Consider the following 19962-nt stretch of genomic DNA (forward strand, 5'->3'; position numbering starts at 1 on the left):
CAATACAAAGGGAGGAAAACATGACAAGGAGAACAGAAAAACACCCACTACCAGACACACAAAACTAAAAACGTGACACAACACAAGAATCGTGACAAATATAAATGCCAATCACCTATACTGATACCATTTCATCTGACATAAAAAATATCTTGACTGTTTTATAAGTTCATTATGTCAGCTTGTTGCAGCTGCCTGACACTGACAGAACGGGGTTGGGGGCAGGGATACCTTTTCTTCTTTGTCTTTAAATGCTTTGGCATACATGGATGAGCAAGGTGTCAGGAACTGAACCCGAACCTCTGCAGTCCACGACAAGTGCTCAGAGGGTCTACACTGCGTTCAAGCTCTGACACTATCAGGATGTAAAGTCTACAGCGCTGGATATCCACTCAAGGCCTTTTTTTGGACAAACAATTTGTATTTTGCAGGTGCTTCAAACTGTAAGTAAAGGATGATGTTTGGCAAGTTATTCCTTTTTTAGAAAATCCTTCGATCTTTTAATGGTGTCTTTCTTTTACCATAAGCCATATCTGTTAGTTACGTCCATCCTACCATTGTTCCTTTTACTATTGAGATTTTCTCAAAGTCTGCTTTAGGCTCTGATGGATACAGCTATGTATAGTGATAAAGTAGCAGGCTAAATACTGGCTGTAATAAGAGTTTAAATATAATTTAATCAAAATACTTTTCTGTGCGTACTGTTTTAAACATGTATTGGTTTTAATAATGTACTTTTACTCCACTACATTTATTTAGTACCTTTTTTAATTTCTTTGCAGATTTGGATTAATGATCGAAAATATAAAGAACACTTAAAATATACTTTTGTTACACCTTGACTAACATTCACAAGCTACCCTGGACGTTAACAAAGTATTTAAAACTAGCTGCACCGTTACCAGCTTTGATAAACACAATAATGCATTAATTATGATCAATCAATCAATCAATCTATATATATAGCATATATTATTCTGAAATGTGCCAATCTGCATCATTTAGTTTTGGTACTTGAAGTATATTTTGTTGCTAATACTTTCTACTTAAGTATGCTTTTGAATGCAGGACTTTGACTTGTAACAGAGTATTCCTCCACTCTGGTACTTCTACAAGATCTGAGTACTTCTACCACTACTTATATTCAGTTCATTATGTACAGTCGTAAGGCTCTCTACATGCATACTAAAGGAGGCTGTTTAAAAATGATTCATGTTAGTCATTAGTGGTTGAAACAAGGCAGTCTAATTGTGTGGAAAAACATCTAATCCGCTCGGGCTCAATCCTCGCAGGGGTCATCCCACAGACCAAGAGGTCACTCGTTTGTCAGGCATACTGACTCCCTGTTTCCATGGCAATGAGTCATCATACTGAAGATACTGCCATACTAGGAAACGGAAACCTCTGCAGCACCAAAGTTAGGCTTGATGATGGTTGATTGTTAAAATGAAGTGGAACCAACTGTGAAGGGAAGCGTGGGCCATAAGTGTGTAAGGGACTTTAACTTAATTAATCCTTGAGCTGCATTGAGCCTCTTTATAGTTATATAGTAAAAATGCAAATTGGTCAAATGTAATATATCTGAGGCTTCAACAACTTTTAAACCAGTGAAATTGTTCCACACACAACCATGCCACATTCTGCAAGTCAAAATATTTGTGCATGAACTGTATGTGTGCAACGCTGCTCCTGTCTTAATTTATTTATCCTCCAATATTGCTTTGTGTTATTATTGTCTGTTCTGAGCAACAGCTATAATATGTTTGGAACCGTGTAGTGTTTTGTAACACTATTCCACATTATTGCCCTCAAAACGGGTCAGCTGCTAAAAAAAGAGCTAATGCACATGTAAATTATAACCACTTGTGGAAATGTACTGAGTGTATTTACTCAAGTATTGTACGGTACTTAAGTTGACGTATTTGACTTGAGTATTTCTATTTATTGCTTTGTACTTCTACTCCTCTACATTTCAGAGGGCAAATATTTAGCTTTTTAATCCACTACATTTATTTTAGCACTCACGGTACTTTGTATAGAAAAACACATGACATAGTATAAGGCAGTACTGTACTACTAATCTACACAGTATTTAAAGTATCCAAATATTGTCCACTTGACCAACTTCAATACTAAAATGCTCTTACATGAACAAAAACAGGACAATATAATAACCATAATAATATAATACTGGGAAAATATCAATTCTGCATGACGAGTACTGAAATAACGAATACTGAAATTCATTTAACTGATACAACTTCTGTACTTTATATAATTTTTTTTTTATAACAGGCCATTGTGCATGATGAGCACTTTTACTTGAAGTGTATGTTGATGCTAATACTTTACTACTTGCATTTAAAGTGGACCTATTATGCTATATTGGAAAAATATATTGTAGGGCCATACCTATACAAAACATGTCTGTGAAGTTTTTTGCTTAAAATACCAAACGGACCACCCATTGTAGCCATGCCTCTTACTGCTCATACCCCTCTTTTGCAGCCCTGTTAGAGAAACGTGGATTTTAGGAGGCGGAGCAAATGCCTGATCATAATTCTACCGGAGATAAAGTTAAATTCTGCTGTGATAAAACGCCACCCTGTTCTAAACCACATCAAAGATTATTTCTGAAACAGTGTTAGCGAGGCTTCCTAATGTAAACAAAGACGAGATTACATTGTTTCTGATAGCAACTTTCTGTGGGTCCGCTGCCGATTTGACATCATGTCGGCAGCAAATCTTTATCCGCTCGTTGTATCAATGGTTGTACCCCCGTTTTTAAAAGATTTGGGTAAGGAGGAAAAGAGAAAGGGTTTTATTTTCTGACGCTGCGTGAGTTCCCTGACACACCGGGGAGTCATATTTATGTATAAAAGACATCGAAAAGAGCATTTTGCATGATAGGTCCCCTTTAACCCTCCTGTTGTCTTCGGGTAAAATCTGACCGATTTACTACTTTCATCAATCATAACTTTTTTGTTTTACATTCGATTGCATTAAGGCTTTATGATATCGTTCACAGTAGACATTTGAACATACAAAATGGCTGATCACCACTTTCATTGAATTTTGGAGGATTTTAGTCAACCTTGTAACACCCATGGTGTTCCCTGTCAAAAATAGTGTTAAACCAAAATAGCAGATGTGCCAGTTTAATATTTTCTCAAACGTATGTCATTATTGGTGTCAAAATCACACTCTGTATAGTAAGTCATCAAGAGTGAATTACTCTATTTTACACAGGCTGGCACACACACACACACATACACATACACATACACACACACACAGAACAATTTGACACATTTCCTGCTCTTACAGTATATGCCCACATGGATCACACCTGGCAAACGCAATATATGTTCAGTGTCTATTCTTTGTATATTTACTGCAGTTGTTCATGTATATCAGTAGTCTGATACAATATTTACAGTTTCAAAGGGTGTTAAATGAAATTTGGTAATGATTAATGGTTTTTGTGTTAAAACAGGACCGGTCAAATTTGACCGCGAACACCAAAGTAGGGGGGGGGGAACAATAGGAGGGTTAAGTAACATTTTCTAAATCTGGAATATTATTGTAGCAGAGTATTTTATCACCATAGTATTTGTAAAGGTAAAGGATCTACTTCCTTGAACACTGATGTTAACCATTATTAACGTCTCACACATCATTCTGTTTTTTACACAGCTGATATTAAGGATTTTGTTGTAAACACTTAATAATTACAAATATAATTACAGCTTGTAAAGTGGTGAATGTGTTTTGTCTGTGATTGTGGAGTTTCTTACTCTTAACATGGCTTTTTTTTTTAAACTGGTGATCAGAAGTGGAATTAGTTTAGGTCACAGGCTGCAGGGTTATGGCGCTACCTCCTGGTGGATGTCGGGAAATGTTATGTTTTAAATATAAGGCTTGGGATTGCAACAACAGTACATGTTTTGTATATCCTGCAGTTATTCAAATAGCATCAAACTGCTAAAACTTCCTTTTGTTATAAACCCTAATCTTAAAATGATGTAAGAACTAACACATTTTACTAACAAGTTGTGATTATTTAATTTGATAGCATCATGCTGGGTTGTGAATACACCATTTTATATTAGCCTACTATCCATATACTAATCAAAAAAGGTTTGGGTTTAGATGGAAAAATACATTGTCAATTTGCACTGGATCATTTAAAAATATTGATATTCAATAATGTGATTAAATAACTGATAACTAGAAAACAGTTTGGGATAATTTAGTATCAATTTTGTTTGATGAAGCAGTGATATAATTTAACTTCAGGACCAAAACAAACACAGACTCTCAGCGACGAGAAGGAGGCCTAGTATTTCTACTATGTATAAAACAAATAGTCTTTCAGATTCAGTTCTTAAATGGAGATGCTGATTGCAGTGCTGATGTTTGTTGCAATAATAGATGAGAACAGCCGAGGGAACGAAACCTCCCTGTATAAACAGGAGTTCGGAAAACAGCCACCAAATTTGTTTTGCTTATCCTCTTGGATGCGCTTCCCCCTTGATATTACATACCATTCCATTTAGAGCGATGGCAGTCCTGATGCGACTGCCAAAGAAAAGCTGCACTTCCTATTGGGGATAGGAATAATCAGGCAAATGCATAGTAGTTCGAGATATAACAGTGGACTGATGTTGACATCTCTGGATATGAACTGTAAACACTTATAGGAAAAGGAGTTTATAGATATGTTTGTAGGAATTTGATTATTTCTGCAACCTTGAAAGTGGTTACTCTGGCGAATCCTTAAATCAAGTGTTAACACCCAAGTTACTCCAGGTGGAGATTATTTTTAGGGGTCTTTTATGTACATAACATGTACAAATAGTGTGCCAAAAATTCTAATGATATTAAAAGGCTCATTTGACTGTTTGTTTTTTGTCTTATTCAAGGTGTTGTTGGTGATACCCAGGACATTGTGAAACAGCTGTAGATATGGACCCAGAAATTGAAGACCGAGGCAGCCATGGTAACTTGGTCCCATGGTCCGGTTCAGATGGTTCCCAGGAACCTTGTGAGTCTTACAATGAAGATGATGTGAGTGATGCAGATTACCCTTTAGACCCTCTGCCTGCTCACATCGAGAGGTCTGATCCTGAGTCCCCAGAACAACTTCAGTCACAGGAATGGGAATCTGCGGGGGAGCAACAGTCCCTGCCTGAACATAGTGGAAGTAAAGAGGATGTTCAATACCAAGAAGAGGATGACAGCTACCGTGAATCAAGAGAGTCCATTACAGAGTCTCCTCACATGCAACATTCACCAACATCACTTTCCCCGCAACCAGAATGCTCCGACTCAGAGTATTTCGCTGGCCAGATATCACGGCCGCATTCCCGCTTATCTTTGTCCTCTGTTGGCGTTGCAGCTGATGTGACCCCGGCCTTGACCCTGACCACAGGGCGCCCCCTGGGAGCCAGTAATAGGCAGCGTCCAGGGACTGGGAACAGGAGGGTTGAATCCTCAGAGGAAGGAGGGAGCAGTGAAGCACCTCCTGCTTCTGTCTTTTTTGGAATTTCAGCTGAGGCTGCAGAGCATGCAAAGAAGTGGAACTCAGACTCTGACACAGATCCGTGCAGACCGCAGAGGCACAGGGCAAGGTCCACACGTAAGTATCTTTCTTCAACACTCATAGGTTTCAGTAGACACAGGAAGCTAGTGTTGCCAACTGCCCAGCAAATATCAAATGTTTTTTGTGTTGCTTTTATTTGAATGGCTTGTAAATTATTAAAACATAATATATCATTTTGTGTTTGCTTACAAAAAGCATGAATTGTATTTTGATAAGAATCCTAAATTACATTTAAGCTTGTGGGTTTTATTGGTGTTATATGAGTACATTTAATGGATAAATAACTTCTGCAAAGCACTGTGGGTGCTATTTATTTTCATGCTGTAATGTGGGGTCTATTTGAGGTGGACTTAAAGGGAGAATTCCCATGGCTTTAATAGTCAGAGCAGGATAATAATAAAATATGACCATATGATGAGGCCGGCAGAAACACATTTGACTGACACCAGCATGTGTCACCCCGGCCTGTTACCTGACTCCTTTTCAGTCGTATCACTGACGGCAATGGAAAATGAGCTCCTTACTTTTTTTGCCTCATGGAACCCCTAAGTTGGCTGTAAGTAAATATGATGCTTTTTTTAGTATGCTTGCTTAAGCAGGGGAAACATTTATTAAATTCATAATTATAAAAAACCACACAAACCAAAAGTTAATAATAATAATGGTTTCATCTTCATTACACAAACATATCAATATAAAATGTGTTTTTATCTTATGAACCTTTGTTTTCCTCTCACTGTCCCTCTCTCTTTCTTTGTCTCAGGGCTCAGTCACGACAGCCAATCAGAAAGAAACGTCAAGGAGACCAAGTCCAAATGTAAGCGAATTGCCCGGCTGCTAACAGATGCGCCCAACCCTCAAAACAAGGGAGCCTTGCTGTTTAAAAAACGTCGCCAGAGGGTTAAAAAGTATACACTAGTGAGTTACGGGACTGGAGAGATCAAGCTTGATAGCAAAGACCAAATAGAGGAGGAAACTGAAGACGTCGGAGCAGCAGGGTATAACTTTGTGGCAACAAGTGAATCTGAGTTTGAAGAGGAGTATTCTGTTTATCACCAGAAGCATAAGTTAAATCTGAATTGGGAAAGTGCTCGAAAAATGGAAGCAGAAACGACAGGAAAGGGTGTTTCCATGTTTGAGCGACGTCGTAAACGGATAGATGAACTTGTGTCGGAGGAGGAAGAACTGAGGAACAAAGGATTACCTGTGGAGACATTAGCAGAACCAGAGCGCACAGAAGCCCAGAATATTTATGACGATGACGAGATGTACATGCATAGTGATCAAGCCAACTACATGGATGCAGATGGCAAGCAACATGTAGAATACCAAGAAAACCAGATGAACAACCAATCCAACGTGCCTAAACCCTTGGTGCCAAACAGAACTGCGAAGCCTTTCCTTGGATTTCACATCAGCACGTCTGCTCCTGCCATGCCTGGTGGCATTAATCCAGTGCCAAGGAAGCATGAACCGAGATTTAAAGTACGTGTGCCTATTAACACTAACCCACAGATTTGGTCCCCAACTGGAGACATAATAGCCTCAAGAGATGAGCGAATATCTGTGCCAGCAATAAAGGTTGGTATCCTACCCGAGTCTAGAAGGAAAGCCAATAATAAACAGTCATCCGTGATGCAGCAGGGATCAGATCCTCGCCTTCAAAACAAAGGGGACAGGAAGTCTTATATTGAGTGTGAGGAAGACTTCTTTAGTCTAGGTGCTGAAGCGTGTAACTTTATGCAACCCAGAACAATTAAACTCAAGAATCCCCCTCCAGTTGCGCCCAAACCTACCATCAACCCATCCTGCCCACCTTGGATGATGAGGAGCCCCTTAGGTGAGCCCCATATTCCCCCAAGAAGTCCGGTTTCACAACCTTCTCACAATCCTATGGGGCCTCACAGTCAGCATTACTTACAGCAACAAGATTGGGCTCAGCCTCAACACATGGCCAACCATTGGGCACCAGATCAAACTAAGGCAAAACTTCAAACACCTGCCAATGCCTGTGCTCCCATCAACTCCTCTTCCCAGCTTCATCTTCAGCCAACCACAAATAGCTCGAGTCAACAGCCGTCACAGTCCTCTGTGAGTATGCAGGCCCACAGTCCTACTTATAGCCCACATCACCCACCTTCACCATCAAGGAATAATTTAGTCGGTATACCAAATTCAGTGGCCTCTTACCCAACAGAAGCAGAAAAGTCATACGTTCCTGCGTTAAAAGGATCACAGGCTTCTCCAAAGGGTCAAGTCGGTATTAATTTGGCTGGGGATGGTGCAACCAGGGCGGGAAAAGGGGCGGAGCTGTTTGCCAAAAGACAGTCCCGTATGGAGAAGTTTGTTGTCGATGGTGAAAAGGTGCAAGCTAACAAAGCGAGATCCCCCTCCCCAAACGCGTCACTCCCTAACTCCTGGAGGTATTCTTCCATTGTTCGTGCGCCACCGACTTCATCATACAACCCCCTTCTTTCTCCTTTCCACCCTCAATCTGCAGCCAAGCAACCCCCGTCCACAAGCCCCAAAATCCAGCCTAAGACCAAACCCAAACCCAAAGCAGCCCCAAAGCACCTTAACCCCTTAGAGATTATGAAACATCAGCCCTATCAGTTGGACTCTTCACTTTTCAAGTACAATGCAGTCCCTGTGGCCAAAAGTCCCAGCCCCAAACCAACTGAAGAATCAAAGATAGTCAATACCAAAAGCCCCAAACCAACTCAAATTTCAAAGTTTGAGGTTACCAAAAACCTTAAACAAAGATCTGACCCTTCTTATTCTCCTTATAATGCCTCTGTTGTTCAAAACAAGGCCGAAGCCCCTGCAAAGTCTCCTGTATCGGTAAGTTCCCAACATTCTTCTGCCTGCCAAATCACAAGATCAACTGAGTCTCTTGCATCTGACAAGCGCTTGAATAAAAAGCCCACTGTCACTCCTGCAGCCCATCACATAACCACCAAGCAAGCACCAAGCGCCCGACCTGCAAGCGCATCCTCTCAGCATTCATCTATGGGTGACAGCTTAGCTTCAGCTTTCTCTCCTGCATCCCTTATTGCTAGAGGTGCTCGTCAAATGGCACCTCGCCCAACGTTTTCTGCTAAGAAGCCTTTCAATACAGGCAAACAATGGAAGTCTGTTCCTTCTCTTCATTAGTTTTCATACGGTCATGCTTTACTGAAACGATAGGAAAATAATAACAACTGCAACTCGGTAGCATCCAAAATGTCTTTAACAGGTGAAAATGTAGAGACTCTAGTCTAAGTGTTGGTCAAATCCAAAATAACTTACAGTATGCAGTACAGTTATATTTAGCTGGAAATGAAAGGCAAACATGTTAAATGAACAGCAAAGCTAAAAAGTGCACATCTATGCAATATAAAGTAGATTAATATATAAATGAAAAATATAGCACATTATATTATCTTCCTCAAATAGGGAGGTGCATATTTGCTTGAAAAAGAAAATGTGAGGCTATGTTGAGTGAATCTCAGGAAGTGCTATTATATGTGCAATATTGTGTGAATAGAACCTTGTTCAACCGAGGTTTCTAGTTTGAGTTGTTTTTCTTTAGTTGTTTTTTCTTCATAAATAATGACATGCCTGACTTGCATTATCAGTCATCACTGACACCAAAAATACACAATATAATGTGTTAATATACCTTTATTCTTTTAATTGAACTTACAATCATACTTATCTTAATTCTAACATCTGAGATAACAGTAACTATTGATTATAGTTACAGAATATGCTTAATTATTTAGTTTATCTGGAGAGAAACTGTCTATGCACTTCTTTTTTGGGATGCATACAACTTGCAATTTCTTCAGTCTCATTCCTTTAACGGCATCACAACAGCTACAAGCGTTAACTTGAGTTGTGATTACTAACCCTGATGACTTTAAATGTTTTTATTTGGGTATTTTTCTTGCAGTTGTGGCCAGTTATTTACCTTTCTCCTCATCCTTGAAGTCAAACATGAGTTATCACAGATATTTGACTATTTATTCACACTGTCAGTAGCAACTCAAAATGAAACTGTCTTATACGTGTTTATGTCTCTGTCTTTCAAAAATATCATTGTTTATTGCACTTCTTGTCCTCAGCACAATTAAATGTCTTTCCCTTTACGTGTGAAGTTTGTGTAATGAGTTTCTTTTCACTTTTCCTGAACTACAGAGTCACTTTTTCTTCTACCTTTATCTTCCTTACTGCCTCACCCTTTCACACAGAAATTACTCATATTTACTAAACCTTCAGCAAACTTTTCTAAAATGCACTACAAGTTTGGCTATTTGTAATAACTCATTGCTTATATTTATATAAAATAATAAATTGCTGCAGATTAACACTGTCACTGAATCACTGAGATGATGTTTCTGGACCTTTGCTCTTCTTTTTAATCACATAATGTTTAATCAGCCTTTAAGTTTGTGAAAAAATCCTGCCTCTTAAAAGATTTTCTGCCCACTGTTTTGAGGTCTAGTGAAGTAAAATTAACCCTTATAACACATTCGAAAATATTTTTGCATGCATTGAATTATATATATGAAGTATTTTTAACATTTAAAGACAGGCCGGATTCTGTGTAGTTCTTAAGTACAAAACACACTCTCCACATACCAAGATGCCACACAGCCAACACTCACAACATGGTTTCTTATAAGAAAAGGACCAGTCAAACAGGCCCATATAAACTGTGATATCTTGCTATCAATACTTGTTTGCTAATGCTACACAATTCATGTTTCGGAGTACAAGGTCAAAAATAGAAATGATTTACTAAGTGGCTAGCTGTCAGTTGAGATGGGGTTATGCTTGGAGAGCGTCTCAAGTCCTGGGCTTTTCATTCTTTAGCTGATTTGCCAGGGCTGCAACATTTCCTGTGGTTAGTGAAGAAGATCATAGGTGCTCACAGCTAATAATGAGGTGGTCATTGTTCTAACTAACTAGACCTAACTGCAGAAAACTAAGCCTTTATTTAGGTGTCAAGAAACCCTGAATATTGATAATTCAAACAGCAGTGCTTTTGAGAAAGTTTAGGTTGCAGTTCAGGTCCTGCTAGGTAGATAAAGGCCCTGCACAGGCATGGCCAAACCACACAGCTGATCTTAGGCTGAGCAGACACATGCTAATTGTGTTTTAAAGTAGATTTCCCCTTTAAGTTCCAAAACACTTTCATAATCTTGTCAATGTCTTTCAATTGTTTTGTTAATGAACCAACAGCAGGTAAGTTTTTAAGTATTTATTTATTGTCAATATTTGTTAATATCTCTAATGTTGCTCAAGACTTTAACACTTTTCAAAAGAAAGTTTTAGATGTGAGAGCTAGCTGAATTGAAATCAATCATTTCATAGAAAAACTGCAAAAACTGAAATATGAAGAGGTTTTAAAGATGCAAATAAATGTATTCCATGTGCAACTTATTGGGTAAAGAAAGGGACAAAAAGTGGACTTTTTTGCACTTGAAATCAGTTGATTCTTTTGCATCTTAAGAGCCTCTTTCGTAAATGTTTCTACGGAACTGTAAAGTTATTTTAGCAAAACTATCATTCAACAGTGCGCAACCCCTAAGTTTAAAGAAGAAAAAGGTCAAATAAAACAAACAAACCACATTATTAGTTTTCCAGGCTAACATGAAGCCAGAGGGTGGCAGCAGAGCCTGCAACACTGCTGTCCCACCAGTCAAATATCTGCATTTCTTTCAGGGATTTGGAAGAAGCCGCTCCCTGAGTCTACCCAGGCGACTGAATTCGATGCCTTCTCCCAGACTTCTGTCACCTGCCAGCACACCTGGAATCCAGGCGTTTTATTTACCGACACAGAGGCAAACATCCTTTCAAGAAAAAGTCTACAAGCCACTGAGTCCGTGGGAGGCAGCCTCCAGAAGCCCCACTTGTTCAGTGGACGATGCCTTTGTGTTTCAGAGCCTCCCGTCATCTGTTGCCTCTAATGTCAAAGCTGCAGGGCACCGCAGATCTCTGCCAGAGCCTCCGGATGAGTGGAAGCGCAGGGTGTCCCTTGATCCCGCAGCTGTCGGAATGGGTCATTATCATGCGGCCCCAGCTTTTCAGGCACCGTTCATAAGCAGGACATTTGCACCTGAGAAACCAGCCTTCTATGGGCCTCCCTTCAGACCGGCCCAGCCTCTGAGGCCCGGCAGCAGGGCCAGTATCGGATACATGGGATAAGGTCCAGAGAAGTAGCCTACTCCCATTTGAAAAGTGCAGCCCAGAGAAGTTACTAAGATGAGGTCAAACATGCATCACATAATTACATGATGGTATCGTGAACATGGAAGACAAAATAGTTAGCTTGGCCTAAAAACATTAAATATGTTTGCTTGAATGTGATGAAAAATAAGGCTGTTGTTGGCCTGTGTTAGTTCAAACTTATACAGGTAAGAGGAATATTTTGGAGGATTTATAATGTTGGTTTTAAATTGTTAAAGGAAGTGATAAACATTAGGCCTACTATCTTTATGAGTGGTCACTTGGTTTGAAGAGCACAACAACTTACTTACTGTATATTGTGTTGTGATGCTGATGAGATATTACCATTGATGGGAAATGTCGTTATTGTGTCTAATTGATCATTTTAGAATCTTGTTTCAATTCAGACTCATTTAGGATGGTTGCAGTCAAGAAAAGTATTTAGAGAGCGGAAGTGAACGTGAAGAAAGGAGTGTTTGGTAGATGCTTTTTTGTTTTGTTTTGTTGCTCACTGATATTACAAATATTTAGTAAGAAATAAGGAACTTTAAGAAATCAAAATGTGTTTTTTTTAAGTTACATATCTTAACCTAAAAACTCACTGTGGCTTTGTGATCACTTTAGCACATCTCAATATTTCACACAGCGATAACAATTATGTTACTTATCTTGTTTTTCTGTCTTTTCTCGCACTGCAGATTTAATAGTTGCAATAATATTAAAAGAGTGAACATTTCTATTAATATGCAGCACTTTGAGTAATAACATACAATATCTCTCTCTGCTACAAGGAAGCCACACTGCATATTTACAAAAACTTGCAATAAGTTAACATGGGGCTCATTCATAGTGATGACCTCAGTGTGAGAGAATGCAAGAGAGGAGTTAATGTTGCATGCATACATTCATGACGTGTTGATTACACACTGCATGGTGTTTAAGATGTAGAACTGCAGATGAATTAATTGAGTGTCAGGGTTTTCAAAATGTCTGACTCAGCCATGGTTTTATCCTAATTATGGAATGAGCTTTACACGTGTGTTATAAGTTATGTTATGTTTTTGAACCTTTAAAACACAAACTGACAAATTAAAATACTTGAAAATGCTTTCAATGTTTGAAGTGTTATTTGTGGCATGGAGTAAGCATCATTTTTGGTGAAGAGGGAATTTAATTAAATCTCTGACTCTGTCCTTTTTTAAATACAAAATATAAAAACATAAATCAAACATTAGGGTAATACTGGTTTGTAAACTTCCTTATCAAGGATTAGATCAGGAACTTCTCTCATGTATCAACATTATATTTTCACTGGTTATTTAAAGGGAGGAGTACAACAGGTTTTGCTGCCAGGGTAATGTCCTTGATGCTGCTGCATAAAAATCTTAATGGCTGATCACCCTTTCGGGGATGAGACCCCACTCCGCCTCTAATCCCCGCCTCACTGGTCTGTATATCATTATCCAATGTCAGTGATCACACATAATAGCTGTAACAAAACTCAGTTTAAAGCGAGGCGTCCACACCTAGCAGCTGTGCCCAGCAATAAAGACCTCCATGATTTGGAGGTTAGAATCCCTCAGAGGTTATTTTCACCCACGGAGACACATTAACTTTGAAGATTTTACACGAGGAAGGAAATGTGTTTCTCGAGGGGAGTCCTCGCCTCGGAGTACATCAGTGGGCATGTGTTGTCCATCCTCTCCCCTCTCTCTCTTTCTCTCCCTCTGGTAGCTATCCTTGCCCCATGGTGTTAGAGAGTGGTTTTGAGTGTTTGGCAAGTTAAATTTAGCCTATTGATGTAAGCTGCATTCCATTCACAACAGACACAGGGACACACTCACAGTTTGGCTTTAGTGTCCGGGAGTGTGAAGATCAGGGAAGATCAAACTACCTCCTGGAGGTTGACCCCTGATTCCGTGTCTCCCCTTCAAGGATACAGGTGGCACACTAGGGATCCCAGCACAGGTACGGATACAACGCTTCGTCAGGGGGTATTTTTTGGTATATTTAAATTATTTTGAAGTTCGGTTGAAGACAATTTGAGAAGTCATTGTTTGTGGGTAAAAATAAATGTGGCTTGGTTTTTAAATGAATTATGGGAGTCACTTTCTTATCATCATTTGGTGAAGCATAATATTTTAATAGAAATGTGTTCTATCTTTAGCATTCAATTGCTTTGCTATTTCTTAACTTCGCATCTATAAAACTAGTTTTAATGACACAAAGACAGCAGATGGGCATAATTCAGATATTAAACATTAAACATTTAGTGTTGTAGCATCATGTTCAGCATTTGCCAACAGAGAAAAGCTAAAATAATATGATTGAACCAGTCACTGTAATGCAGGAAAGTTATTTTGGATTTTATGTGTTTGATGTCTCTTGCTGGACATTTGTTCGGTTACACATAAACCCAGGGCATATTAGTCACCCTTGACCTTTATACAGGTGATTTATGTGACAGCAATAGAGGGGGATACCACTAACATTTGTTAACGTATACAGATACTTGTCTACTGACGAGGCCAGATTTAGGAATGACGTTTGTGGTCCTCAGAACAATAGGGTCTAGGATTATGCAATGCATGGTAATTTAATAAATGCTACCGCTACAGAGAGATTATTCGTACATTCGTAGGAGAGACACTGATATGGCATATTTTTCATCACCTGGGTGCTTTCCATTAATCTTTCCATTTCAATAAATGCTGACAGCCAATGGGAGAACTTTATAAAAGGCTGTGTATTATGCTAGTTATGTAAAAGGAAACAACTGAGATATAACTCTGTGTGATATGAGTTTTAAAAGTCACCATTACTGATTCCGTTTTCTTTCTATGACATCTGATAAAAGATCACTTTAAACGTAATAAATAAACAGTAATCTCTGTGTTTAGCTGTTTGTAAGGGCTAGTGCTGCATCGATGTTTTGGGGGATCGTAGTGTTTGGATTAAAACTCCTTCTTTATGACTCGGGCAGAACAACTACATCCTGTGTCCTGTATGTATTTCCAGCACTTCTGCCAACCTTGCCAAAGCCAAAATGTCACAATTCTGTACAATGCCAACTGGAGAGAGGAAGAAGCGCGCAGCAGCTATTTGCCGAGAGGTCCATGGTACCAATGGTATGATCAATGTTCGACTTGAGGCTCAGCGGGCAAAAACAGACTGAATGAGAATATGATCTGGGTTCAAATGTCAGAGCTACACTCCAGCAATTGCCATAAATAAGCTAATGAGATGATTTACTACCTATGCCGGCTAATCCTTTGTCAATGTCCTTTTCAAAAGTCTATTTGTGGAGAGGGGAGGGAAGTTGTGAGGGCCAACTGTGTGTGGCCATTTGGATGACGTGAAGGTTTGTGACAGCTGCGGTACATACCGTCGGTGTGGTGGAGGAGGAAGCATTATGTCCATCCAAAACTAATTCTCAAGTACAATGATAACACATATTCCATGACAGGGCTTACATCATGGAACATTTGAATTTTTTGACAGATTTGTTGTCATCCATGGACCCTTCCTCAAACCTATTCAGCTTACAAAATGATATCAGGGCATATTTCTGTGCCTATATTTGTCTAGTGTCTGAAGCAATTTCCAAGTGTAAAACCAGGTCGGATTTGCCCACTATTCCAACACCTGCCATTATCCCCCGCCCCTTTTTCAAGTTAGTTTGTGATGATCAAGTCATATAAAGTTCATTTCAACATATGCCCAATGTTAATATAGTTTTAACCCCTAAACGGTATCTATCTGACCCAGGATCTGACTACTAGACACCCTTAGGATAATGTGAAATATATTCCCTAATTCAGTCTCAATTATGCTTTTTATGATGCCAAACACATTTTTTGCCAAACAAATGTGCAATTAATCAAATAATAATAATTCCCCGAGCCACTTTTGCCCATAAATGGCCCAATAATATCAATGGCAAATCATTTGCTTGGTTATTGTTTGTATACAATTTCCCTTGACTTAATAATATGTGTTGGCACAAGTCCACGTTTTAGTTTTTGAAAAAACTGTTTGCTCACTATTATGGTGATTGCAAAATAATTGATTAAGGATTGTCTACTAAATGTGGGTTTTAAAGATTGTTATCTTCCTCTTCATCTTTATATATTGTTGGTCCACAGGTGACGTTATGGATCTGGGAAAGAAGCTCAGCACCCCTAAAGACATTATGTTGGAGGAGTTGTCATTACTTTCCAACAGAGGGTCCCGGCTTTTCAAAATGCGCCAGAGAAGATCTGAAAAATATACATTTGAAAGTATCCAAAATGAGGCAAACACACTGCTGAATGTAAGTCAACCTATATGTGTTATTAAGTCAATTAATAATGACTGGATTAAATGAACGCTTACAATCTGACTTTTTTGTGTTTATCTAGAGTTTAGTCTGCAAGCACAGACATGTGTAACATTATCTGTTTATTATTGTACTGATTAAGTAAATGCACTAGGAAATATGCTCTTGAAAAAAGTGTCACATGGATAAAAAGAGACGTGTGCCTTTTACATCGTCCAGACACATCTTCTGAGAGGCTGCACAGGCACTTTGCTGAGGAGCTGCTCCCCTCTTTATCAGTGTCTGTTGATGTGTTTCTGCGTGTGTGTGTGTGTGTGTGTGTGTGTGTGTGTGTGTGTGTGTGTGTGTGGGCCAGCCTGTGTAAAATAGAGTAATTAAATTCACTCTTGATGACTTACTATACAGAGTGTAATTTTGACACCAATAATGACATATGTTTGAGAAAATATTAAAAAGGCACATCTGCTATTTCGGTTTAACACTGTGACAAATACAGCTTTACTAATATTTTCCTACAGGTCCTGATATATTCAGCACTATTACGTATACGGTATACAGTAAATGCGGACCGTGTGCAGGATGGTGTGCAGGAAGGATGGTACAGTCTTACTGTTTTTAGATGTTCTCTGATCCTACCTCGGCTCCAGCAATAGCACTGAAACTTCCCTTGAGACACATGAAGTGTTTTTGGTATTGTGTGTGTGTGCGTGTTTTTGTGTGTATCTAAATGCTCTGAAGATAGCAGCTACAGTTGTGCCAAGTGTTAATTGTTACCTGAAACTTATTACATATTCTGTACTTTACTTTAATTTGTCTGTTTTGCAGAATGATATTTTAGCTCAGAATGCTCACATTGTGGAAATTAAAGTGGACCCACCCGGTGATGGCAACGCTGCTACACCAGAAATCACTGTTTCAGGTAAATATGCTGTTTACAAAAGAATCGTAATGTATATGTATTATTTCTTCTACTGTCAATCTATACAAAAAACTGCCAATACTTCACAGTAAAATAACAGTGACTGATTCTGTAATGCTGTCATAATAATGAAAACTGATATCGCTGGTCTAACTCTAAAGCAACTCACTGCAAATATGTAACTTTGATTCATTAAACACTCTGGGACGTTTTAAACGCTTTGTTTTAATTGTATTATATTTAGACAAGCCAACAGTCCTATGCTTATTCTAAAAGGCTCCAGTAGGGTTTCATCCCATGTCGACATATTATATGATGAGTGCACACTTCGACTATGTGCTATTTTAAGGCCTCAGATCTCAATGACAGACAACTCAGTCCGTCTTAGTGTTCTCTAAGCACAGTCTCTATTCATAATCCTTCCCACTCCAAATCTTTAGCCTCCTCCCATTTGAGGCGAAACAAAAGCGCTCAGCATTAACCCGTAAACTGCATCCCAAAATGTCAACTGTTTCAATGCTGGGACAATCTTCCCCAATATGAACTCATGGTGCCTCTGTGGTTTTGTCTCCTTTAAGACATGTCTGCAGAGAATTCAAGCACCACAGCTATGCATAAGTCCTACCACTCCCCATGGGACCAGGCCATCCTCATGGACCCCAGCCTCGCCGAAACTCTTAAACTGGAAACTTCAGCACCAGACCCAAAACAAGACCTTCCCGAGTTCAAAAGCTTTAACCGGTGAGAAAACTACAAGCATATTTGACTGAATTAGTATAGAGCGCAGCAACGAGTTCACACTTGATGTCGTTTACAGAGTCGCCACTCCTTTTGGGGGATTTGACAAAGCTCCCAGAGGAATCACTTTCAAGCTCCCGGAGATAGACCTGAACCCCCTCAAGTACCCCGAGCTGCAGGAGCCCGGGGTAAAGAGACCCACATTCAACCGGACGGCCTGTGGGTGGATATCTGAGGGCACCCATCTGATCCTCCCCACTGTCACCCTGGAGCCAATCCCAGTCCCCGAGTCTGATGACCTGTAGGTGGTGTTTCTGTTGGTAACCTGGCAACAGGAAGTGGCTGTAGTATTTTGGCCCTGCCTGTAATGACAGCAAAATGTTATTTTAGTAGCACAGTCACTATTCCCTATCAATGTGTTGGATTTCCCTCCCCCCAATAGACACCATGTTTCATGTATTTGTTGACTTGTGTGTTTGGTGTGCACTTAAACTGTATTTAAAGAAAATCATGTAAATAGCTAAATGAACGGGCTATACACAACTCAAGATGTTGAAGGGTTTCCACTCAAAGTGAAAGCAAAACTGTAAATGTTATAAATGTTACGATGACCTGATGAATATGTAATGTAAATAAAAAATGTACCTTATTTATTGATGGTACACAACTGGAACGTGCAGTAATTTATATAAAGTTATTATTACTATTATTTCAATCAATTCAATATATTGTAAATAATTATTTTACCACAAAAAATGATTTTAATTGTTATTAATTTTTCATGATACATAAAGAGCTACACTTTATGTTAGGGCATGCCAATACCGACTATACAAATACAAAGTATTTAAGTATTATAATACTTCACTTAAATGAATCTAAAAATGTAACGCAAAACCAATTAATATTTAGAGAGAGCAGCAGGAACTCTGTTTTGAACCTCGGATTGAGTTTTGACTGCTGAAATATAGTAAACTATTCTTGAGGAAATAACAGAGGTAGCTGGGAGGAGGACTGAGAAACCTGGACAATTTTCTTTTTTGTTGGACTTTGAACTGTGATGGCAAGGAACTGATTGATAAAAAATACACAGCATATTCATGGACTAAAAAAACCAAACGTTTCCTTTACAAATACAAGTGATAACTGTAAAACATGGCTATGGTCTTGTTTGGAGTGGGATAACACTTAATATAAAATGTAAAAGTGGCAATAATGTGACCATACTGTATGCAAAATACACTGAATGTTGAGTGATATATTTAAGTTAGATCACTGTGTTTCTGAATAACTGGGCTGAAATCAAGCTGCATGATTTTATTTATACAGTTTAGGTGTAATGCTTTTTCATGTATATTATACATTATAAAAACTAACTTCAGTGCACTTCATTTAATGCTTTTGAATGAAACTGAAAATACAATTGTAAACATCTGGGTTATATAAACTCAAATATTGAAAATAGAATAATTTCCAAATACTGTCCTGATCAGAAATGACGATTTGTATCATTTTAAATGAAATAACACGTTAGCTGTGAATACAAATAAATACAATTCTCACTGAATCCCAAAATGACCTATTCAATGTGTTGAGACTTGACCATGAGAAAGTCTGCGCGGTGGACAATGTTGAGTTTTAACAGAATTATAGGTCAACGCTATACATGCAGGTTCAATATATTGGACGTGTATTGAGTATAAATCTGACATAGACAATTTAAATCCTGTTTTTTAAGGAAGGTGTCAATTAAGAGCATTTGTGGGTAATAAAAGTCCAAAAACCTGATATCAATGGAAATAACTGAACCTAAATCACACTAAAATCTCTGGCTGCCCTTGTAGCCACTGATTTATAGTTGCTGGGAATCTATTTTAGTCACTTGTGGCTGAACTACTAAACTCTTGAAATTGACAAAACAATAAGATCAAAACAGACACAAAAAAATGGGCTCCAAAAATAAACTAAAGAACAGTAGAGTTTGACAGCTCATCTGAACAGAGCTCAGCTGTGCTACATTTAGAGGGTGAAATATGGAGCCTAAAATAAAAAATACCAAAAACACTTCATGTGTCTCAAGGGACGTTTCAGTGCTATTGCTGGAGCCGAGGTAGGATCAGAGAACATCTAAAAACAGTAAGACTGTACCATCCTGTTCAGTGCACACGG

The 19962-nt window shown here is 38.7% G+C and overlaps 2 protein-coding genes across 3 annotated transcripts; both read left to right on the plus strand.

Moving 5' to 3' along the window:
• Window positions 1-290: 290 nt before the first annotated feature.
• On the plus strand, window positions 291-12925 carry synpo2b (synaptopodin 2b). The gene is made up of 4 exons (XM_010776027.1): window positions 291-443; window positions 4926-5641; window positions 6369-8446; window positions 11315-12925. Exons 2-4 carry the CDS (start codon window positions 4969-4971, stop codon window positions 11795-11797), a joined length of 3234 nt encoding a protein of 1077 aa, XP_010774329.1. The 5' UTR covers window positions 291-443; window positions 4926-4968; the 3' UTR covers window positions 11798-12925.
• Window positions 12926-13652: 727 nt separating this feature from the next.
• Window positions 13653-18472, plus strand: myoz2b (myozenin 2b). Of its 2 annotated transcripts, XM_010776028.1 has the most exons (6): window positions 13653-13786; window positions 14837-14946; window positions 15964-16130; window positions 16962-17055; window positions 17634-17796; window positions 17873-18472. In XM_010776028.1, the coding sequence occupies exons 2-6, from the start codon at window positions 14865-14867 to the stop codon at window positions 18096-18098; spliced, it is 732 nt and encodes a 243-aa protein (XP_010774330.1). In that variant the 5' UTR covers window positions 13653-13786; window positions 14837-14864; the 3' UTR covers window positions 18099-18472. The 2 variants fall into 2 exon arrangements, with proteins under 2 accessions (XP_010774330.1, XP_010774331.1); XM_010776029.1 differs by lacking the exon at window positions 14837-14946 and having other exon boundaries at window positions 13657-13786.
• The last annotated feature ends 1490 nt before the right edge of the window (window positions 18473-19962 follow it).

This window comes from Notothenia coriiceps, unplaced genomic scaffold (genome assembly GCF_000735185.1).
Source record: "Notothenia coriiceps isolate Sejong01 unplaced genomic scaffold, NC01 NC01_scaffold00016674, whole genome shotgun sequence".
Taxonomy (NCBI): Eukaryota; Metazoa; Chordata; class Actinopteri; order Perciformes; family Nototheniidae; genus Notothenia; species Notothenia coriiceps.

Coding starts and splice junctions, on each gene's coding strand:
- synpo2b (XM_010776027.1), top strand. CDS start 4,969: ATGGACCCAGAAATTGAAGACCGAGGCAGCCATGGTAACTTGGTCCCA. Junction 5,642..6,368: donor GCACAGGGCAAGGTCCACAC/GTAAGTATCTTT, acceptor TCTTTGTCTCAG/GGCTCAGTCACGACAGCCAA. Junction 8,447..11,314: donor CTGCAAAGTCTCCTGTATCG/GTAAGTTCCCAA, acceptor CATTTCTTTCAG/GGATTTGGAAGAAGCCGCTC.
- myoz2b (XM_010776028.1), top strand. CDS start 14,865: ATGTCACAATTCTGTACAATGCCAACTGGAGAGAGGAAGAAGCGCGCA. Junction 14,947..15,963: donor AGAGGTCCATGGTACCAATG/GTATGATCAATG, acceptor GTTGGTCCACAG/GTGACGTTATGGATCTGGGA. Junction 17,056..17,633: donor ACCAGAAATCACTGTTTCAG/GTAAATATGCTG, acceptor GTCTCCTTTAAG/ACATGTCTGCAGAGAATTCA.